The 23,125-nt window shown below is 48.3% G+C and overlaps 6 protein-coding genes across 6 annotated transcripts; 4 read left to right on the forward strand and 2 right to left on the reverse strand.

Moving 5' to 3' along the window:
• Positions 1-98: 98 nt before the first annotated feature.
• On the forward strand, positions 99-6,241 carry FMAN_05647 (related to dock180 protein; the record flags this gene model as incomplete). Its single annotated transcript, XM_041827670.1, has 2 exons — positions 99-5,616; positions 5,667-6,241. The coding sequence occupies 2 exons, from the start codon at positions 99-101 to the stop codon at positions 6,239-6,241; spliced, it is 6,093 nt and encodes a 2,030-aa protein (XP_041678610.1).
• A 4,601-nt stretch (positions 6,242-10,842) lies between these two features.
• On the forward strand, positions 10,843-12,781 carry FMAN_05646 (uncharacterized protein; the record flags this gene model as incomplete). Its single annotated transcript, XM_041827671.1, has 4 exons — positions 10,843-11,111; positions 11,166-12,279; positions 12,337-12,640; positions 12,705-12,781. The coding sequence occupies 4 exons, from the start codon at positions 10,843-10,845 to the stop codon at positions 12,779-12,781; spliced, it is 1,764 nt and encodes a 587-aa protein (XP_041678611.1).
• A 758-nt stretch (positions 12,782-13,539) lies between these two features.
• FMAN_05645 (uncharacterized protein) lies at positions 13,540-15,527 on the forward strand (the record flags this gene model as incomplete). Its single annotated transcript, XM_041827672.1, has 4 exons — positions 13,540-14,340; positions 14,407-14,459; positions 14,510-14,581; positions 14,630-15,527. 4 exons carry the CDS (start codon positions 13,540-13,542, stop codon positions 15,525-15,527), a joined length of 1,824 nt encoding a protein of 607 aa, XP_041678612.1.
• Positions 15,528-16,488: 961 nt separating this feature from the next.
• On the reverse strand, positions 16,489-18,771 carry FMAN_05644 (uncharacterized protein; the record flags this gene model as incomplete). Its single annotated transcript, XM_041827673.1, has 4 exons — positions 16,489-17,215; positions 17,270-17,943; positions 17,993-18,208; positions 18,259-18,771. The coding sequence occupies 4 exons, from the start codon at positions 18,769-18,771 to the stop codon at positions 16,489-16,491; spliced, it is 2,130 nt and encodes a 709-aa protein (XP_041678613.1).
• Positions 18,772-19,394: 623 nt separating this feature from the next.
• On the forward strand, positions 19,395-19,705 carry FMAN_05643 (putative Diphthamide biosynthesis protein 3; the record flags this gene model as incomplete). The annotated part of the gene is made up of 2 exons (XM_041827674.1): positions 19,395-19,592; positions 19,643-19,705. 2 exons carry the CDS (start codon positions 19,395-19,397, stop codon positions 19,703-19,705), a joined length of 261 nt encoding a protein of 86 aa, XP_041678614.1.
• Positions 19,706-20,528: 823 nt separating this feature from the next.
• FMAN_05642 (uncharacterized protein) lies at positions 20,529-20,837 on the reverse strand (the record flags this gene model as incomplete). The annotated part of the gene is made up of 2 exons (XM_041827676.1): positions 20,529-20,677; positions 20,738-20,837. The coding sequence occupies 2 exons, from the start codon at positions 20,835-20,837 to the stop codon at positions 20,529-20,531; spliced, it is 249 nt and encodes an 82-aa protein (XP_041678615.1).
• Between the last annotated feature and the right edge of the window lie 2,288 nt (positions 20,838-23,125).

Below are 23,125 nucleotides of genomic sequence, written 5' to 3' on the forward strand. Positions count from 1 at the left end.
TCGCCGTTGCCGACCCCCAGCTGCGAAACCTCCAACTACGCCAGCTCTGGCGGCTGTAAACTCTTCGATAAAGCTGCACCAGTCCCCTACGATATTCAATGCCCTGGCAGCCTCTTCCCCGCATCGCGTTCGCCGTCGCGACCTACCCTTTCCCAGCTTCGAGTCCCGCCGACCTTCCCCTCGAGATTGGCGATGAGCTCTACATTATCGAAGAGACACCAGACGGCAACTGGCTGCGCGGCTACCTCGTAGCACCTCCCAGTCTCCTGGCTGGTCTGACTTCTGTCAAGGGCCAGACACTCGAGGCGCGCGTGTTCAGCGGAATTTTCCCACGAAGCTGTGTTGAGGTTCGCGAGATGCTAGGAGAGCCCGAAGAGGGCGACGAAAACGACGATGCAGCAAGTGATGGCCCAGCTTTGGATGGTGACATGCCTCGCGCGAGCGATAGTGCCAAAAGTGGTGTAACGAACGTTTCAACGCGCAAGAGCCGAAAAGATGGAAATAGGTCAACGATCTCGAGCAAAGGCAGAACACCCTTCAAGGAGCTTCACAATGGCACTTTGGGAAGTCTATCAATACCCGTGGATAGAGATCCCAACGCTCCACGCCCTGCTGCACCGGTACCAATGCTCAAGATTGGAGACGAGACACCAACTTCGCTATCAGAACCCTTAATAGACGAGATCGCCTCATGTCTTCGAGAATGGCATTCCACTAATCTCCATGAACTCCTGCTCTCCCGACAATATAGCCGACTGGATCAGCTTTCTCAACTTATTACAGGCCTCAACTTACATCGGCAACAGTTTCTGTATAACGTTCTTACTGCACACGAATACGATCGTTTACGTGAAAGGACTGTCTGGGACTTGGTTAGGGTGAATAAATTATGTGGAGGTGAAGTTATTGTGCGAGATCCTGAAGCTCGGGGAAGGGTCTTGACAGCCGACGATTGTATTGTCAAAGTCACCAAGTTGCAGTCTGTGATGAGTCTATTGGATGAACCCCCACAGCCCATTGTCGAATTGACTGCTCTACACCATCTCATGGTCGATATTAAGGGCTTCGCCGGTGCCTCGATTGAAGAGACCTCACTGGTTTTTTACCTCGTCAGCAAACCTCAGTATGGTCAGCCCACTACTCTTTCAGAAGGGTTTACGGTAAAAATCCCTCCTGGGGGTACAATCGTCAACCTGGCCAAGCATGCACAGACGAAGACTCTTTTCACAGATCTATCCTCACAAGACGTGGGCGATGTTCCTTCAGCAGAAACAGAGCTCTTCCTGGTTGTCAAAGTGCTAGCATCTCAGCAGATTATACCCTCTCAGCCTCTCTCGCGCTCCGGTACCGGCCCAACGGCTCCATACGCGAGGGACCACATGAAACCGACATCTTCAGGCGGAATGAAGTCAACAAGGCGGAGTCTCATGTGGGGTGGTAAGAGCTCAAGATCTGGCATTTCAAGAGGGTCACCTGTGACGCGGATGGACGCCGTTGCCGAGCAAAATGATGAACGGCTTTCAACAAGCGGCGCCGAAAGTCGAGAAGGCACTGGACCTCCAAGTACAGCAGGCTCAAAAACCGGCAGCCCCCCAGATGGAGTGCAGATTGCAGATCGCACAATCGGTCTTGGCGTTCTCCGATTAAATCCAATCATGAAGCAAGATGACGAGGTCGAACATCTTATTAATATCTGGTCGACATCTTCGAGGCATGCAGGCGAAAAGGACGCCGGTGATGATTGGGATCCGCTGGTCAAGGAATTATTGGACAGCCCTTCTGGACACTACGAAAAGTCCCGAAGGGGTGAGCGATTGCAGCTTCAGTTCAAGAGTTTTAATCATTCCGACGCTGACATCCTCATAAAATCCACTCCAACGATGCTCTCAGGCGTGATAAAGACAAGCAAGATGGGATTCTCCGGAGCACCCACCAGACCTCGCTCTGACATCTACTTCACCTTAACTGACGCTGCCCTGGGAAAACAGAACCTTCTGTCTCGATTTGGTGGTAGCCCAACGGCCATGCCCTCTAGTGTTCATGGAAACAACCTCCAGATAACACTCGAGGTTAGAAAGACCTCCGGAGAGCGGATTGAGAACTGCATTTTTGCCTCCTCCAATACAGAAGCCTTGAGTACATTCAAATCGATAGCTACGGAAAGAGGAGAGCCCTGGAATCAGACACTGCGTCTTGCTCTGGCCCCTAACGAAGTCCCACAAGCTCATGTTGTCATGTTTGTTTCTGATATGCCCAACCCCCCATTTGCCATTGGCCACATGCCATTATGGGACCAGGGGGCGTTCATAAAGGATGGTTTACACGGTCTGCTGCTTTATAAGATAGACGAGCATACCTCTACCGCGCAACCTGGGCCAACTGGAAAGGGCGGGTATCTGTCGCTATCGTGGACCCCGCAAGGTAAAGATGACCATCCTGCGGAAGTCACTGGCCCCCTCGCTGTGCTCCGTATCGATACCTATCTCTGCAGCACAAGGTTCTCACAGGACAGAGTGATCTTAGGGCTCTTGAAGTGGCGAGATCTTCAGCGAGAGGAGGTTCCAGGTGTGCTTAGGCAGCTCATTTTTGTGCCTGAAATCGAAGTGGTCAAGCTGCTCAGCGATGTGCTTGATGGTCTATTCGGAATCCTCGTGGAGTACTCCGGAAGTCATGAATTTGAGGATCTTGTCTTCACTGCCTTGGTCAGAGTATTAGGCATTGTACATGACCGAAGATTCAACTTAGGCCCATTGGTTGATCAGTATGCCGAGAACCAGTTCAACTACCCCTTTGCGACTCCCTGTCTCATGCGATCTTTTACAAGACTCCTTCAAAGTCCAACAGAACCCGAGACCGCCCGAAAGCTGCGTGCTACTTTCAAGGTTGTCAGGCACATCCTTAAATTTATCACGCATGCTAGAACCCAGCAGAAGGAGAAAGAAGCTGGCATTGGTATCACATCCAACACCACCGGTTTTACACGCGAGCTCCGCGCCATCTTTAAGGCTCTTGACGCGATGATGCGCAACTCTGCCCCTGCACTTGTTGGAACCCAGACGCTCGCCGTCCAGCATTTCCACACATGGCTACCAGAACTTGCTGGGTTGCTGACCACAGAGGAAATATTGCATATTGCCATTGACTTTATGGACTCGTGCACGGATGTCAAGGGCAAACTTGTTCTGTATAAGCTTGTCCTGATTATCAATTATGGCAAACTGGACTTATTTGCCCACCCTGACCAAAAATTAGCCCTTAGCACCAACACCGTTCGATGGATCACTCCTCACTGGGGTCATTCTGAAGAGGTGACCGACCAATGGAGAGACCAGATCCGTCTATGCTGTTCTATATTGGCGAGCCAGATCGACTATCTCGGCTCAGAAATTCCGGACCACATTCCGAAAATAATCGATTCTTACCTGGCGGTTCTTGCTGCTCCCCGCAAGCCGAAAGACCGCCTTTCTCTTCTTTTCCCATCGTCCTACCCTTTCCCTACTAAACCTGTTAATGAAGACCTTCAGTTCGATGAAGCATTGGTCGAGCTTTCTGCTATTTTGTCCGCAATATCTAATTCACCCTCAGGCATGCAACTGGAGCTTGCTGAGGACGACTTGACTACCCTTTTAGAGAATCTTCTTAGGGTACACATGAGCATACTGAAGGGAGAAGCATATCCCCTGGGCTGGTTGAGTGTACACATTCATCATCACAAATCGACTATGCGGACCCTAGAGTATCTCGCTGGTACAATGCTAGAAGCTTTCCTTCCCGACCCAGAGGAAGCAGAGAGCTTTAATACTGAGCTATGGAAGCTCTTCTTTACCACGCTCCTTAAACTCGTGGGCAGTACGTCTCTCGCGTTAGAGACGTTCCCGGAGCAGAAGCGAAGAGCAGTGTGGAAGATTGCGGGGGATGTTCGAGAACATGGTGCTGAGCTCCTTCGTCGCACGTGGGAGGCGATCGGTTGGGAGACTACTCCCGATGAACGAAGCCGATACAATCTCTCAAAGATGGGAGGGTATCAAGTTCAATATGTCCCGGCACTTGTTGGTCCTATCGTCGAGTTGTGCCTCAGCGTGCATGAAGGTCTTCGAAGAATGGCTGTCGAAGTGCTACAGACTATGATTGTCAGCGAATGGACACTGAGCGAGGATCTATCCATCATCCAGACAGAGACAATCGATCGATTGGATCTGTTCTTCAAGGAGAAGCCTTTGACTGAGAGCATCCTCCAGAAACTGTTCATATCCGAGCTACTTGAACGTTTTGAGCCTCTGGTAGAAATTCCCGACGAACCGCTCTATACAGCTCTACGTGAGTTCGTTGGAACTATAGATGAGTTTCTCGACCTCCTGGTTGCAGTCCACAGTAGTGAGGATCCTGGCGAAGCAACACATCTCATTAATCGTTTGCGGCTCATGGAATTCCTTCGCGATATGCAAAAGGAGGAGATCTTTGTTCGCTATGTGCACCAGCTTGCAGACCTGCAAGCCGAATCGCGGAACCACACAGAAGCTGGTTTGGCCCTACGGTTGCATGCTGATCTGTATGAATGGGATCCGGCTAGCCAGACGCCGGCTCTGCCCGACCCAGAATTTCCGGCACAGTCTCAGTTTGAGCGAAAAGAGAGACTCTACTTCGACATGATCAAATACTTCGAAGAGGGAGAGTCATGGAGCCATGCTTTGGCAGCATATAAAGAACTACAAGCACAGTACGAGACCAACATCTTCGATTTCTCCAAGCTGGCCAGGACTGAACGAGCAATCGCAACGATATATGAGACCATCTCCAAAAGTGACAAACTCATCCCTAAATACTTCAAGGTTGTCTATAAGGGGCTTGGATTCCATGCTAACCTTAGAGACAAGGAGTATATATACGAGGGATCTCCAAGCGAACGCGCTTCCGCTTTTACAGACCGCATGCAAGAGCAGTATCCAGCTGCTCAAATTGTCACTGGGGGTGATGTTGAAGATGTTGAAGGCCAGTTCCTGGTTATCTCAGCTGTCACTCCTCATCGCGACCTCAGCCACCAGGTTTTCCAGCGCGCTCGGGTGCCACAAGTAATTCGGGATTTTCTTCTATCATCTCATCCTCAGACCTTTTCTATCTCCACACGACGCAATACAAATGGCCCTGTCAAGGAGCACTCTGCTGAGAAACTGGTTTTCACAACTGCTGATGCTTTCCCTACAATACTTCGTCGTAGCGAAGTTGTTGACACGGAGGAAGTCAGACTCAATGCCCATGAGACAGCCTTGGAGCGGATTGTCCGTAAAACCCAAGAAATGACTGCCCTTGAGCATCGAGTTGCTGATGGTAACGGGGATCATGCTCAGCTTCTTCTCGATGCAGTCAGCGTTTCTGTCAACCCAACTTCTGAGAGTAGTGTAGCCTGTTACCGCCAATTGCTGCCAGAACCCAAGGAAGTTAACGATGACACTGAAGATGATGAGGACCAGGAAGCATCAGAGACAGAACTGACACCCAAAGACAGCGCTATCAAGATGGCACTCGTGGACCATGCTATCATGATTAAGAGGTGCCTTGCCATGTTCGCCCGAAGTCCCAATGAAATTCTCAACAGTAGATATGAGGAGCTTCATAGGTGTAAGTTAGCCTTTAACCACAGGTTGGTTCATACAACTAATTTATTATAGTCTTTGAGAGTACATTTGCGTCGGAAATCGCACACTTCATGCCTCCTCAGCCCCAACGCGAAACGGTTACGACACCTTCTCCAACTTGGAGACGATCGTCTCGTTCTTCTGAAGCCAGCCCCAAACATAAGAATATTGGGGTTTCGGTGAACGGCGTTACCACAGAAGAAGCGTCAGTCATTAGGCCCGTCTCCAAACGAGGCACACGACTCAGTTTCCTTGGTGGCAGCAAGAAAAAAGAACCCGAGTTGCCAACTGAGCCTGAGGAACCTGCTGTTGATGTTGAAACAGCGAGCAACCTGAGCCGCTCTTTGAGCCGAAGTCAAAGCAAAGAACAAAACCGTCGGCATAGCTTTTTCCGCGCTCAATTTCACGACGAGAAGCATCCTGAGTCTCCGGGAGGGTTTAGCAGCCGAGGGAGTTTCGACCAGCAATTCGGCGGCGGCAACGAAAGGGCTGTCGAGAACAAGATCCCTAGCAAGAAGGGCAGTGTCCGCAAGAGATTTAGCATGCTCAAGCTTGGCCGCAAGGGCAGCAAAGGCAATGGCATGATGGGAAGTCTGGACGAGGAGTAGGACTACTTCCGGGCTTATTTTGGCCACTACAACGTAGGGTTCGACGATAAGGCGTCCCGGCACTGAGGACAAGACTCTCCGAACACCGATAGAAGCATGAACGGACTGACCTATAGAGGTTCCCTTTATACCCTTCCTTTGTATTTCTGATTCTTTTATGAATGTTATCCTACCCGAAAAGGGAGTTAGAGGGAAAGAAGATGTATATTCACAAGGAGAGCGCCCATGGTTGGATCACCTTGGGGACGGAGACGACTTGTGTACCAGGGAGAAAGGATGGATATACAATGTGCTGATACCTCACTGCTCTCCTGACTACAAGCAGAGAGGAGCTCTTTTCTGTTTTATATTTTGTTATCTTCTGGCTTGTTTCCCTCACTGATGTTGCCTGCATCGCCACAAAAAGACCTCTTCGCATTCATTTGTTTCTTTACTTTTCGCAGACTATTTCCGTCATGTAAGCTTGGTGTTATGGATACCTAGGATGTTATTTTTGCCTAGTTATGGCAGGCCATAGGGAACTGTGTGTGTTTGCGTGCTTGCAGCACACGTACAATTTACGTCTAGAGCCTGTGAGGCATCAAGACTTGATAATTCATTCTACTGCGTCTTGCGTGAAAAGCCTGCGCCCCTGGCTTGGGTTTATGTATAGAAGATTCATCTTGATAGAATGATGTCTTTATGACAATGACTCGTTCGAGGCACAACAATCAATATAGTTGAGATTTCTTTGTTAAATACTGACTAAGTCAGGACACATATCAATTGCTCACACCAATCCTGTTATGGAGCACAGTTTGTCTTCAAATAGACGACATTAAATTTCCTGGCCTGTAGCTGTCACCTTCCTTGGTTTCCCAGGATATATCTCGCCCCTCGCCATGAAGTAAACAGTCGAATGTTAGTCGTATGGTGTTCTGCCATTCCTAAACCATCAAGCATAACCTCTCATTCGGAGAGAGATAGTTAACCTTCTTCGGAGGACTTCAGCGCAAACAAATGCGAACTAAGTGTTCGATGCCCGTTGTCTTGGTAAACTCGTCGCTGGTCCTCCGAACCCCAAGCCTCCGAGATCTGTTGCTTTCGAATAACGCTAGCACTCTTCAGGGTATCTCCTTGTCCGACCTGTCTCATATACAAAGCTGGTACTACGATTCACACACTGTGCAGGTTGTGATACAAGTCTCCTTCGTAAGGTGGAAGGTCAAGTTCCTGTAGGTTGAATCCCTTCCCATTCTGCAGTACGTTCTTGCAGTCAAACCATATGAGTGAATCAGCGAACCTAAGCATTGGATGGAGTTCTTCATCAACACTGGCGGGAAAGGAATTTATGTCCAAATAGAAGAGGTGGGTTGGGATTTGCGATTTTTTATATAAACTAATGGCGGGATACACAACAACGCCGATGAGGTCCCGGTGGCAATTGTGAAGATTCTCCTCCCGGGATAAAATCCTGAGGATGTCGGAAAGTTGTACAACTATCTTCTTAGCTTTTCTTTGGCGAACTGGGAAAAAACTGGGGACAAATGAGAAGACTGTTGTATGCTTCAGCAGTCCATGTTCTCACTGTGAAATGGTCTGCACAAGGTTCGTGTTAGCGGTCTCGAGTTTTATGCACGCAGGGTCTCCATGGCTGCTTTGACATAACCCTATTGGGTTCAGCTAAGGCTCGCATGTGGTTTTAGATAAAATTGATAGTCTATATGCTGTGTGGTATGGCATCGTAGAGAACAGACTGGAAGACCCTAACATGAAGATGTCTCGTAATCACGGATGTGACGATGTCCTCGTCAGTCTCTGGGAAATTCAGACCACTCATTAGATCCGGGTATTTTCTGAGAAATCTGGTAAGTCTATTAGCATCGAGTATGCGCCTCTTTGCGTGGGTCAAGAAAGCATGAGCATCATCATCACAGTCCTCCAACCAGGTTTTCATGAACTTCTGTACCCAGTCCTGAATTTGTTCAATAAGAGCACCATAATCCTAAACTTGAGATTGGTATTTGAAAACAAAGGCTTGTAGTTACTTGAAAACGGATCTCGTACCTGCGCAACCCCATGTGTTAGCTCCTTGCGGTAGGTCTGGAGACTGAATATGTGGGACTGCACATCGTTGAGGGTCTCTGAGTACACGGTTCTACTCGGTCAGCTCTTGAGCCTTGCTTGCCAGGGCTATGTGGGAGCTCAATCTATGCTCCATGCTCATGCTCATGACCTGCTTGCCTCTTCCTCGACAGTCTGATTGTTCTCAGTGAGTACGGATAGCCTTTGTAGGAGACCTTAGACAAGGCGAAGTTGGGGGTTTTCCTCTAGAGCGGTGTTAGAGTAATGAATGACACTGAATCTTTTCGAATCATAGTGTGGACCAAGCGAGCCAACTTTTTCATTCGTGGGACATGGTTCAGTTGTTCGCAGCAACTGCGGCTGAGCCTCGCCGGAACTGCTAAGGATATTGAATATTTCTCTAGAGTGATGGGATTCTTTTTGAGTATGTTGAGCCGGGCTATTTCGAACTTCAATATCTCGCTCATAGTGCTTATAAGTCTTAGTTGTGTTAAGGCTTCTAGCGTCCCAGCTGCTGGGCATGACTCCAGATGACATGTTTAGAAGTTCCTTCTCTGATGAAAGTAGTATGCGGTGCCCTTCCCTCTGGCTGTGGTTTTACATAGTGGAAATTCAGAGCCTGGGTTGACCTAAGGCACGCAATCATTCCCTTCTTCGGCGATTGCTTTGAGCCTGCTCGTTTTAACGAATTCGTTTGTAAGCATCCAAGGGGGAGAGTCAAGCGCAAAGTCAGGCCTGAGTAGAATGATAAAAGTGAGATGCTGTGTTGAATTGTGTTTCTGATCAGAATAATTGTAGAAGTCCAGTTAGATACTAAGGATGCAACGATGTACGTAAATGAAGAAGTAACTAGAATAAAGTCATGAAAAACCCCTGATTGAGCGGCATCGGCTGGAAGTGCACTACATAGTTACGGCAAGCAAACGTGCAGAAATGCAGTTTAGGGGAGGAAAGAAAACCCAGGACCTTTGTCCTAAATGACAATAGATTTAGGTAACTTAATACAACTTTAGCCTAGGTTCAGGATACTTTTTGCCAAGTTTATTCTGATATCTCTATCAAGGCCGATGATTTCTTGCTCCTCGAGGGCAGCGTAGCGATGAAAAAACAAAAGAAAGAGCGAGAAGGCGAGGCGCTTTAGTTTTCGGGTGCCTGCAGACTCCAGTACCTAGGTAGATACAACAGGAGCCAAACATCTGTAACTGACGTTAGCGGCCACAAACAGCGTTCGTTCAGCTACGATTGATCAGGATGTTCGCATTTAATCTGACTGGTATTAGTCGATTGCTCAATTGCTTCACAGCACGTTTTGATCTCCCTTGTTTCTAAATAAGAAACCTTGATATAGTTCCCAGGAGTTTCATGAAAACGACATTCTCTCTTTGGTGATATCTTCAAGCACTTTATGGATCCAAAGCGGGGCAGGATGCTCGCCGCTGGCAGATGTCAGTCGGCTAAACCGTCATATTAGATATGATAGAGAGTAGTGAGACTAATGAAATAAATCTAATGCTTTTTCAAGTCGCTTGGAACTCTGCATCGTATCGCCAAACGGGCATGGTCTGAGTCTCTCGTACATATTAGAAGTGGAGTGAAGTACAAAGCTTTAAACCAACCCCCACAGAGTGATCAGCGAAACCCCTGTTACACCCCTGCCGAGTGTGGCACATCAAACGGATACACGCTCAGCCGCATTTGTATCTGATGGAACTAATGCTTTAGTGGCTGCTCTGTGTTAACGTCCATGCACGTCTGCCTCTGACCGCCCAGCATCGTTCAGGTCAACATACCTACTACCAGCTTTTTAAGGATAGTATACTTCTGCTAGAGTACCGAAGCTGAATTTGTGACCAGTCGTTTATTACCATGATGGAACAAGAGAGACCTCGAGATTTAACAGCCCACTCGCTTAACACGCGAACAACTGCTTCTCATTACTCAAGCCGAGTACCGTATTCTGGAAAAGAAGGCAAACACTGTGACCCAACGTCCTGCCATTGGAATCAATTTAAACTTCAAGTCGTGATGACTGAAATGCCGGAGTGTAAGACCCTTAAAGACACTGCTAAATATGAAATCGAAAGCCAGCAGCAACAAACAAGACTTATGTAGGTAGTAGATGAGCGAGTACCGAGAGGGTGCGTGTTCAGGCAAGAAGAAAGGATACATTTTATGAGGTACCATAGTAGACAGCAAAATCACCTTCCTCATAGGTAAGGTAGGTAAGACCTACTGAATTGGAATTGTGTAACACTACGCAGCAGGTCCATCTATGCCTGCCTCAGTGTCATTACCACCTTCTGCCTACCTATCTTAAGGAACAGCGCTCCTCTCTACCTTTATCAAATACTCTCTCTTCCGCTGGAGAGATTCACACACATTTGTATTTCTTACACAAAGACCACCCTCCTCCTCTTTTCCCTACCTAGGTATTCATATCACACTTGTAACTCAGCTAGCGCATCGTTACCCCGAGCCGTGAAACTGATATCATATTCATTTTCGTTTCATACCCGATTACCACAAAACCCTTTTCCATGGAAGTGGACCAGCCCAAAACAGCCGATCGAAAGATTATCGTCGGCATTGATTTTGGGACCACATACTCTGGAGTGGCTTGGGCTGAGAATCGCAACCCATCACGACGAACTTGCATTACGCAATGGCCTGTATCGAGTGCCAACAAGGAAGGACAATCTAGCGATAAAGTCCCCACAAGAATGCGATACAGCAAGGACAATATCGAATGGGGGTTTTCTGTCCCTGTGAATGCACCTCAACATGAAGTTGTTGAGTGGTTCAAGCTGTAAGTGTCAAAACATTCATAAAATAAGCAGCTGGATGGCTCATACCTTCAAAGGAACTTAGACCCTTCCACACAAGCTGTTGGCCACAATACAAGTGCCGAGGGTGTACGAAGCGGCCGAAATACCGATGAACTTGTTACCGACTTCATTGCCCAGCTTGTTGAGCATCTCATGTACACCTTACGTGAGAAGCTCGGCAGTGGTCTTATCAACAGCACTCCTTTGCAATTTGTCATCACCGTACCAGCTATTTGGAGCGACTTAGCGAAGGAAAAGACTAAGAAGGCATGCGAACAAGCTATGATTTCCGCGCCCGAGCACCATGTCCATCTGGTATCCGAACCCGAAGCAGCTGCCATTTATGCCCTTCATGACTTGAATCTGGACGCCCTTGACCCCGGAGACACCATGGTTGTGGTTGACGCAGGCGGTGGTACTGTCGACCTGATCTCGTACACAATCCTGAGCACGAAGCCTATCCTGGAGGTTCAGGAAGCGGCTCCTGGTTCAGGTGCACTTTGCGGCTCAACATTTCTCAACATGCGCTTCTCAAAGTTTCTTCAGAGTAAACTCGGCAAAGAAGAGGGCTTCGATGACGAGATCGTGGCTGAGGCTCTGGACGTGTTTGAGAACAAGGTCAAGCGTCAGTTCGCTTTCAACGCTGAACCTGACGAGACCTATAACATCCCTGTAGCAGGATTGGCAAACAATAAGTCCCTCGGCATCAGTCGTGGTCGTTTCGCCTTGAAGGCATCAGACGTTCATAAAATATTTGAGCCTGTGGTGCTTGAGGTCATCAGATTGGTAAAGGATCAGATCACAGCAGGCAATGTGCCTGTTCAAGCCATTCTTCTGGTAGGCGGATTTGGGTCCTCAAATTACCTCAAGGAGCGACTTCGAGCTGCCATAGATAGCTCTGTACGGATATTGCAGCCCCCCAACGCATGGCAGGCTATTGTACAGGGAGCAGTGCTCAAAGGACTTGCTCTTTCATCCCCAGACTCCACAGTGGTCAAAGTGGAAAACCGCAAGGCCCGAAAACACTATGGCACTGAATGGAGTGTTCGTTGGGATGAAAAGTCTCACAGAAATCTAAAGAGCGAAAGATATTGGTGCGGTCTCGACGGCTGCTACAAAGTCCGAGTCATGGAGTGGTTCATTACGAGAGTAGGTTGACAGACGCCATTTCACTTAGCAAATCCTACCAAACTGACATCACAATAGGGTTCGACAGTATCTGAGAACGAGCCATATATCGCCGCATTTGTATGGACAAATCCTGTGAGTAAAGGACGCATTCGAACGGTCAGGATGACTATATACAATGACCCTTTGTCTCGAGATGCTCCATTGTCCCGCAACGACAATGTCGGGATTCTCTCAATCGTTGAAGCAGACGTCAATCATATTCCGGAGAATCAGCTACGTCGCAGAAAGGGATGGGATGGCCAATGGTACTACGAGCTGAACTGTAAGATCGAGGCTGTGTATACCTCCGCATCCACTAGTTACACTCTGATCTACCAAAGTAAGTTTCTTTGGGGCAATTTTGTATGCTTTATGTTAACTGTTCTGACAGACCAGCGCTTTAGTACTGTATCATATGAATATGTTTAAATTCATCTATATGCTCAGGGTGATTCTTATATCTGCGAGTCTCAAGCCGTAAGCAAGGTAATGATATCCATATTTGGACCAAACTTTGGTGGCTCTGGCACAGGTTGTTGGATAAAATGTACCAAGCTGATCTAGTTCACATATTCAAAGAAGAGTGATTATCAGTCGGTAGCACACTTCTCGTCATTGCGCTTGTGATCTACTGTACCTACCTCAGGACCTTACCTGGGTAAGGTAGTCGACCATACCTATACCGCCCCAGGGGGTGGGTGCATCGGCCTAAGATGGCTTGAGAAGGCGGGGGGCCACATGGGATCCATGTTATAACCTTAATACGGCACGCACATGGATTGGGGACTAAGGGTCTAAGGATGGTGTGTCGAATTCGTGGTCGTGAATGGCTTCAATTGCCCTCCGATGAAGCCTAACAGGTTGCCCTTTGCTTTAACCCACTGCAGGCTTCTCGGGCCAATGTGGTGTAAGGATGGCCTCCAGCTGCGGAACTGACTTCCAAGACACCAGTTTTACTTTCTTTCTTTCTTTCTTTCTTACTTTCTTTGGTGGTAGCCTTAAGGTATCTCCCTTGAACTTAACGTTGGCAGAGTACATAAAGTCCCCCACTGCTTTGAACTTGTGTCGATCAACTTTTTTGCAAACCATCATCAAACATCATACTCACCCACTCAACATTGCCTCCTAACCTGGGCAGGGCTGTGAAACCTCAACTTATTCCTGGACGGGAGATCGGGTACCTGCTTCCTTTGTGAAACCCTGTGTTTCCTTTTCTGAGTGCTCTGATGTCTTTGCAAAATGCTATGCTTCAGGAGAAACAAAGGCCACAAGGTGGTACCAAAAAAGAAGAAGGTCAAGGCAACGACTTCAACTTCAACTTCGACTAATCAGACATCTACCCCGAGAACCAGAAATGGCACTGACACTGACACTGCCGCTGTCACTCAGCGCAGGAACAAAGTGACTGCAAAAAAGACACGTCCTTCCCCTGGTCGATACTCAAATTCTCGCCATTCTCCCTCTCAAAAACGCAACCCTGAGCAACGCCCCCCTATTCAACCGCCTCGCCAACAGTCCAAAGTTGCGCGCACCAACGACATGTCCGCCCAAAATAGCAGCTTCTATGGGCGCATTAACCCGACCATTACGGGTGGTTTTGAAGACGACAGTAGTGCTACTGCAGTGCAAAATCGAACGAACAAACCTCAAGACTCTTCATCGAGTAACACGGCTCAGTCTCAAGCGTACGATACAGCCCCTGTACCATCAACACAAGCCCATTTTCGCTATCAACGTCCTTCTTTTCTCGATGAATTTGACTTTACTGCAGAGTCTCATCGCGATATAGTTGTCGCTCATGGGTTTACTTCTGCTTTGTCGCCTCGACAAGGCTATTATCCTACCCCCGCGTCTATCCTAAACTTTGCAGACTTCGACCTTGAGAATACAGGTGATAAGATTTCCGATATCAGACACAACAGTACTTCATCCAATGAACAACCGATAGCTAGCACCGTCGCCACCGCATCGTCTTCGTCTTCGTCCTCTGCAAGCCCGTACCTTGATCTGCCCGAGTCACCGGACAGTGATGCTGTGACAGTAAGCGCAATAGGCGGCCGAGAGTGTCTTGCCTGAGCGACATGAAAGCTCCAAATTCTTTTCCAGATTTTGTCACCTCGAAATGCACGCACACTCCTTCTATATGCTTGGATTGCATGGTGCGATCAATCCAAGTGGCCATAAAGACTGAATACTGGAACGAAATCAGTTGCGACGAGTGCAAAGAAAGACTAGAACATAACGACATTCAACGCCTTGCCGATGAACAGACAATTTCCAAGTATGAATATAGTACTCAAACCGATAGAATACGACTAACATCGTATAGATACGAAAGACAGGCTCTTCGAGCTGCTGTGGCAGACGAGGAGAACTTCTTCTGGTGTACCTCTGATTGCGGCTCTGGACAGATCCATGACTCTGGGTCTGCTCAACCCATCGTAGTTTGCATTAAATGCAATCATCGCTCATGTTTTCGCCACGGAGTCAACTGGCATGAAGACTTGTCTTGCGACGAGTATGATCGGCTTCAAGAGGATCCAGAATTCCGTAGCTACATGAAACTGGAAAATGAAAGGTGGGAGGAGGCTCAAGCAGCTCAAGAAGCTCAAGAAGAGGCAGATTTGGACGTCGCTCGCAGGTTGGAAGCTGAAGAAAATGCTGAAATTGAGCGCCAAGAGGCACAAGATCGGAGAGCGAGAGAGCGAGAACGCGAACGAGAGCAAGAGCTAGAGAGACAGACGAACCAAGAGAGGCAACGAGAACGAGCACGTGAAAGGCAGAGAAACCAGGAGAGGCAACAAGAGCTAGAGCGAGAAACACAGGAGAGGCAACGAGCACGAGCACGTGAGAGACAGAGGAATCAGGAGAGGCAACGAGTGCTAGAGCAAGAGAACCATAAGAGGCAACAAGAACAAAAACGGGAGAAGCAGGAGAGACAGCGAGAACAAAAACGGGAGAAGCAGGAGAGGCAACGAGAGCTGGAACGAGAGAGACGGAGGAACCAGGAAATGCAACGACAACTGGAGCAAGAGAGACGTCAGAGGCAACGACAACTAGAACAAGAGAGGCATCAGAGGCAACGAGAGCAGAATGCAGCAGAAGAAAGGCGCAAAATTGCAGCCAGAAGGAGGGAAGAAGAGGCAAAGAGCAATGCAACATTGAGAACTACAACAAAACCATGTGGAGGATGCGGATGGGCTATCGAGAAGAGATCCGGCTGGTAAGCATCAAATCTTCGTGTTCTATAAAGGCAAACACGGTACTAACAGGAACTATAGTGCACATATGACATGTAAGTTCCTTGCCGCTTTTGCTGTTTTCTTTTTATCTTTCCACACATGCAAGTCTTGCTATAATGCTGCTTCACTATCATGGGTACTATGCGATCACACAGGACCTCCACGCCGGCCACGTTATATGGACACTGATCATAGCAGGTGCAAAATGCAAATACCAATTTTGTTGGCTCTGCGGCAAGAAATGGAGCAGCGTACACTTGTGCCTTGTTTCATTTGTTCAGATTTAAATTGAGTAGTGCCAATGAGTCTGTATCAAGTAGTTGAGAAATGCAACAAGATCCATGGCACTGCCCAATTTACTTAGTTTATGCGGTAGGCCGCAGTTTTTCCCCCCAGCTAGCTAGCTATAAGCGAAATACCCATGCAGTGCTGATTCTTGTGTATTACAGGTTCAAGATGTGGGCATGAGTTCTGCTGGGAATGCGGCGCCGACCATCAGGCTATCATGAGAGGCGATAACAGCCTGCATAAGAATACATGCCCTTTTCACCCTCGCAACCAGAGGAGTGGGTGAGATATCGGGATAGGCTTTGGAAGGATGGTTGACATGAGAGGTTTGGTGGATGGGTTGGGAGCCATGACACCTCCAGGGACGTGTACATAAGCTCTGTTCTCCTCGACTATGTATAACGCAAAGCCAGCTTGGTTATCCATCCAGAGATTTGGCACGGTTTTATATCTCAGTATATTACAAATATGCAGGATACCATCAAGTGGTTGGCGAAGAAGCTGTTTCAATTATTGCCTGTGGCATACTGCCATATCAATTAAACATTTTACGCCAACGTCTAAGTACCTTTAAGGAAATACACTTGTATCTGTGCAACTATTCAGCCACGGGTATTCGGTAATATTTCCACTCAAACCATAATATAGGTTGTGCCGCCTAAGCAGCCGTCAACTCGGCGATGCGGCGCTCCAATTCGGGGACCTGGCGCAACCGAACCTCCAGCTCTTCCTTCTCATCCTCAAGTTTGAGGCGTCGATCGGCATCAAGCTTGGTGAAAACATAGTTGCCCTGGCCATCGAACTGAAGGATATGGGAGTGATACTTCCACAAACTTCGGCGGTGACTGACAGTCATGAGAGTGACGCCTAGGGCCTTTGCTGTATCATACATGGCCTTCTCTGTCTCAAGGGTAACGCTGCTGGTACACTCGTCAAGGATAGCGTACTTAGGGCGATGGTAGAAGAGCCGAGCCATGGCAACACGCTGTTGGAGGCCACCAGAAAGAACATCGCGCCACTCAGCCTCAGCGTCCCAACCTTCCTCGTATAATTCGGGTAGGTGCTCAAGACCAAGGATTTTGAGATACTCGAAAAGGTCTGCGTCTGTGACACCACGAGCACGCATCTGGCGAAGAGAATCCGGGTAAATTATTTGTTGGCGAAGGGAGCCGCGGGAAAGGTAAGGCCGTTGGGGGATGTAGAATATGGCGTGGAAAGGGGGCTTGTAGACTGTGCCTCCATAAACAGGCCAGAGACCGCCGAGAATGCGGAAAAGAGACGATTTTCCACAGCCGTTAGGCCCAACAACAAGCAAGTGGTCTCCGTGTTTGAGAGTGAAAGACAGAGCTTTGATGAGCACGTCACCGTTAGGTGAGATAATGGGTCTATTTGGGCGAATGGGTTAGCGTAGTAACAGAGGGCAGTGATCTCCAACTTACACATCAATAAAAGTGATGTCGTTACTCTCGTGGACAGTTCCACGCCCCTTGAGAACAGCCTCGTTGCCTTCAACGCCCGAAGAGGAGACGAGCTTCTTTTCGAAGTGACCAGCCTGGACATCATCCATTACATCCAGTAGAGTAGCAACACGAGACGTATAGCCTGCCAGTTCCATAACCTCTCTATATGAGAACATAATACGGCCAAATGCGTCGGATGCAGAGAGAAGCATCCGTCTGTTGGTGACAAAGGCTTCTGTTCGATCGCCCATATTCATCGCGATATGACCAGGCATCTTGACGAAGACGGGAACACTGCAGAGCATCAGACCAAGGGCGCCCCAGAAATATTTAATGACAAAATCTTCCATAAATCCGTGGTAAAATCGTCGACGGAGGATGTAGTTGACGTGCTTGATGAGAGTAAAGTAACCCTTGTCTAACGTGTCTTTTTCAGCGTTGTGGCCGCCGTATAAAGCGACTTCTTCGCTATAATCGATAAGGCGTGAGTGCTGGAAGCGGAATTCGCCCTCCAACCTTGCTTCATCTGCAACATATTTCCCAAACGGCGGAGTTAGTGCTCTCATCACGTTGGCTGATAATTGGACAAGGAGTGACATGAAGACAACACCTTCACCACCGACGCTATTCGACAAAGACCAGGTATATATTGTCTGAATGATGTCAGCGACTTTGCTGGTAAGTGCAAGCAACTCAACATACCATATCGAGTAGAGGTTTGGCTAAATTGCTGTACAATTCGGCCAGACTATTGGAGAACTTTGATACATCGACCGCAATCAGTTGATCTGGATTCTTTATTCTATCATCCAAAGCCGAGATACCATAGAAAGTCAGATTGGATAAGTACTTGTCATGTATATGCTGCGTTAGTCGCGATCGATATTTAAGCGACAGCTCAGCTTGGTGATACGATAGCTAAAGCAGTTGTGAGCAAGCAACGAACATCGGGGAATAATTAGGCTTACCATGGAGTTGGTGAAGGTCGCAGGGACCGCTATGAGCATCCACCATACTATGCGCTTTAGGAATTCCTTTCCGTTTCCTTTCACGAGAGCCTTCACAATAGCACCATCCATCTCGGCGACGCGTAGACTAATTAAAGTCCTGAGAACCAAGAAGAGGCTGTGGCTCATCAGTAGCCTCGACTCTTTGCTGCGCCATCCTGGAACAACAATCTTAAGTAGCCGAAGCAATGACCGAAAGAACTCGCGATTCAGCTCGACTTTCTTTCGGGGTGTTTCCTCGGTTCCACTGGAAGTGGTACCGCGACGGGCTGCGCGCTGGGCAGATTCACGGGCGGAGGCTGCCTTTTGCTCGGAGATGGCAAGGCGAATTCGATTAGCGAGGGCAGCGAACAGCGTTATCCATACAGCGCGTGAGATACGTGTGCGATTGGATACGTAGAGGGTTGTGAGTTGCGAGATGATGCCCCGGAGGGTGCGATCGCCCGGCAAGGCGAGCTTCGATTGCGATGCCATGACGCGCGCGCAGACCCAGAGACTCTGTAGACTAAGTTGATAATTGTATAATCCGTAATATTGTTGAGTGATCCCTAGCGATAACTCTTTAATCCCTTGAAGTCGAAACGTAGTCGAGATTGGGGTTGAGCCGAGGCGTATCGACGTCACATCACAGATCTATTCAAAGCAGTTAGGCCCATGGGGAAATCAGAAGTCGAATGGTATCCAAGTAAAAATCAAGCACTGGTTCAAATAAAGGTCTTGGGATCAAAGCCAAAGAAAGAGAAAAAGAATTCAAAGTGTTGAAGGGAGTAAGATTCTTGCGCTACATGACCAAGGACGTCTCGTGAGCTCCAAGATATCGATGGCAGTTTCCCCATACAGTAGCTTCCTCGGTCGATGAATCTGGGGCAGGTGTAAGCTTCCCCACATTTTCCTATTGCGCTCGGCATGTGATTGACATTTGACTCAACAGCCACAGGCTGAGCACAGCCACCTTTCAAAATCTGAGCCACTTTACGCGGGGATGACTTTTTTGATCGCATCGCGGGGCACCTTTTCTGAATATTTTGGATAAACACAACATCACCGAAGAATACCTTTCTCGTTACGACCACATTAGCCATCAACTAGCAGCTACAATGTCCGACGACGAGGGTATTTCCATCTACGATGAGGTCGAGATCGAGGATATGACTTTTGACGAGGCTATGGGGGTTTACCAGTTCCCATGTCCTTGTGGCGACAAGTTTCAAATCACACTCGAGGATTTGCTGGACGAGCAGGATATTGCCGTATGTCCTAGTTGCAGTCTCATGATCCGGGTTATTTTTGATCTGGTATGTCTTGCGACAAAGATTTGCTCGTGGCTTTCTGTTAACAATTTCAGGATGACCTACCAAAACCTCCCACTTCAGGCACCTCGGGCGGACAGGTTCCTATAGCCGCTTGAGTGAAGCAAGAATGGCGATAGAATCATAAAAATTGCGACTACCCATGCGAATAGGCCCGGCACGACAATCGCCCTTCCGCCGGGAGCACGACACCCCCTGAGGAGATTGTGGCTTCTATCCAACTCGACACCGGTAAATCGGCCACAACTTCCGGAATCCTTGAAATTCCATTTTCGCAACGTCCCCAAACCAATACGAGCAGCAACCTCTCCCTTGGTAGGGCAAGAGTGACCACCAGGTTACCTGGAAGCCCGGCTCATTCCATGAACTCTGTCTACGGGGTTGCAAAAACCATGAGAATCGCTTACACGAAAATCCATCCATGTGTCACCAAACCGATTGTCGTGGTTTTTTTTTTCTTTGCAACACAGGGGGTCTGTGTCTCCGCCACAATCTACCAATTTACAAGGGCGATGAGCAGGGAAGAAGTCATTGAGACCCCAGCAAGTTAAGATAAGAGCACAACACAAACGTCACGCCGGAAATAAATTTGCCGCCGTTACTCCTTTGGTTCAGTGTTACTACCAAGTATTCAGAGACAAGCAGGACTACGAGAGGCTCAAATGGGCTCAGGGTAATAAAAAATTACTTCAACGAAAAAGAAAGAAAAACCAGACAACGATGGTGGTACGCGATTAGTATTAATATAGCTGGAGGTGATTTCGCTCCATTGGTCTATCTATTCTAGTCAGGACAAAACGTTCCCGATCTATCTCCATCGAAAGTTAAACGCGCACCAGCACGGTTCCTCCAGGACTATGCATCAGAATGCAGCATGTCCTCATATCCACCAAACCCTGTACAAGTTCCAAATGTCAAAATTTACAGGGCAAGGGCAACAGCGAGAGCACCAGCGAGACCGCTGAGACCGAGGGCAGCAGCGCCGTTGGCGGGGGTGGAGCCGGAACCGGAGCCGGAGCCAGAGCCAGAGCCAGAGCCAGAGCCAGAGCCGGGCTTAGTACCGTTGGTGGCTGTTGACTGATGTTAGTTGAACTGTCGTGAGAGGATCGTGAGATAGGGTTGGAACTAACGGGCACCGGGAGTAGCGACGGGAGTAGCAACAGGAGCCACAGGGGTCTGGGCAGCAGCCGCAACAGCGACGAAAGCGAGGACGGCAGCGGAAGCGTGCATTTTGACGGTGGTTTTAGGTTGTTTGGTTGTTGGTAGAAGAGTTCGAAGAGAATTAGATCGGGTTTAAACGAGTGTTGATGTAGCGATTGTAGTTGTAGTAGCTGTTGAGTGGATGCTGAGAATGAGGAAATGACTGAACGAGCAGAGGAGCTTCGACTCCTATATACCTGAGAGCCTCGCAAGGATTGAGAGGAGAGTCAGTCGGTGCAGTACATACATGATACATGATACCAGCCCCAGGGGGCGGTTGCATCATCCCAACCCCAAGCCACCCACTTCTTTTGGTGTCTTCGAGTTCCACCGTTGTACTATACATGACTCCACCGCCAGGATATTTCAATATCACCCAATACCAGATGCCAGGGCCTCAACGAGGAAGTTGATCCGGTGCGTCAGTTACAGAGCTGGGGGGGTCCACACTGACTTTTGTTTTCTCTGTCTGAAAATCAAGGCACAGAGTCAACGCAATCTACAGTGTCGGTTGAGGCTGCAGTGAAAGGAAGGCTCTCTGTTGAGTCACGCTGGACTACACTGGTTGATTGCAGCGCAGGATTGACGCGGCTGTACAGTGGGTAATTCAATAATCAGCAAAAAATAGATAGACCCAGCCTCACACCAACTGTTCCGCTGATGCTGATGCTTATGCACTACGGTATATTGTTGCTAGATCAACCAACCAAGATCTGATACTGCCCGCAGCCATATGCAAGACGACAAGATATTGACATGATGGATGCACACCACGGGAGAGATAGCCAACTAAGCATAACAACACTGCAGAATGTTCAGGTCCAGCCTAGCCAGCCAACACCAACCTCCAAAGATTCATAGAAACAGGAACAGTCCTCAAGATGATCAGCCGTGCCGTTCTATAGACCTACACAGTCTCACTGGGCAACAAGAGACTTGCGTCATAAACGCAACCAAGTTTTGATTATGTATACTGCACTGTATCTGAACCTTTGAGGATCAGGGAACAATCATGAATGGTCGCTGCTGGGCGTGGGTTAGTTTGTTTGGGGTTGGTGGAGGCGGATTGCGCAAGCTTTCCAGACCAAGGCGAATAAAAAAAAACCGCCCGATTCTGCCAGAGAATGTTTCTAAAAACAACCACAAGATAACTGGAGACGGGTTGCACAACAACACCAACCAGCTCGCTGTTGATAATTACTGGAAAGCATAGACGGAACAATATGCAAGCACAAGGAATCCGCGCGAATAGCGGGTGCCGATATTCCCTATTTCCCCTTCTCCCGCAGTTGCAGATGAGACCTTCATATCCCTGTGCCCTGTTAGCCTGTCGCCTGTGCCCTGAAATCTTGCGGCTGGTCCAAGTGCTAGGATTGTATTTTGCGGCTCGGACTAATAATCTGTAGATCTGTGTTGGATTTTTTTAATTGTGGTTCTGACGCGCAAGCAGAATCAAGTAGCCCAGACCAGGCTGCGGCCTTAACAGCAACCACAAAGCCACCAGTCAAGGGGAAAAGGAGAGGGAGAGGGAATAAACAGGAATGATCGTCCAGCCACTCTCACTATATTATCATTTCTTATCGCGCATGGCATTAAAACGAAACAACGCGGACATTCCGGCAAGCCCCATCATGATCGATTGCCTCGAACTTTCTCGTTCACTTATTAGCCCAAAGAACCCAGCAAAACAGCAAATATGAATGGCCTGTGCTGTTATAGTGGTTCCATAGAAAATCAAGCTCACTGCCCCTGCCGGCTTCTTGCTAGCTTGGCCCCGGCACTCTGGCCTTGTCTGGCTCCCGTCCTCTACCGCTTCCGTCGCCTGCATCGCTCCCACACCGCGCAAGACGCGCAATTGATGGAACCCATCAGTATGTATCCATAATTCCATGTTTTAATCTGAATCAACGGTTGGAGGAGAGTGTCCAGGTATAGTGATGATGACTAGGTCCCTTGAACTTGAATATCCCCCCTTCAATCTATGTCTCCTTTAACCGACCCGGAAAACTCCATATTTTTGCATGAACAAGCTTTTGAGCCCCTTTTGTTTATTATTACTGCCTATTGCCCCGGAACATTTCTCGATAGCATTCATCATCCATTATGTCCCCCAGGGGTTTGTTACAGACCAAATGGGGATGCAACCGGAAATATTCAATATCAAATTAATGAGTGTCCCCTGCCCTGTTCATGTAGTGCTCGGAGAAAAAAGCCAAAGGTAGAAGCTCGGTCAGACTGTCTGTTTCGATGTGAGTAAACTTCCATTGAAATTTTGCATGTCGTTGAAACAAACCATGCAATAGCACCAAGCCCTTCTC

This window comes from Fusarium mangiferae, assembly GCF_900044065.1.
Source record: "Fusarium mangiferae strain MRC7560 genome assembly, contig: FMAN_scaffold002, whole genome shotgun sequence".
In the NCBI taxonomy this organism is placed as follows: domain Eukaryota; kingdom Fungi; phylum Ascomycota; class Sordariomycetes; order Hypocreales; family Nectriaceae; genus Fusarium; species Fusarium mangiferae.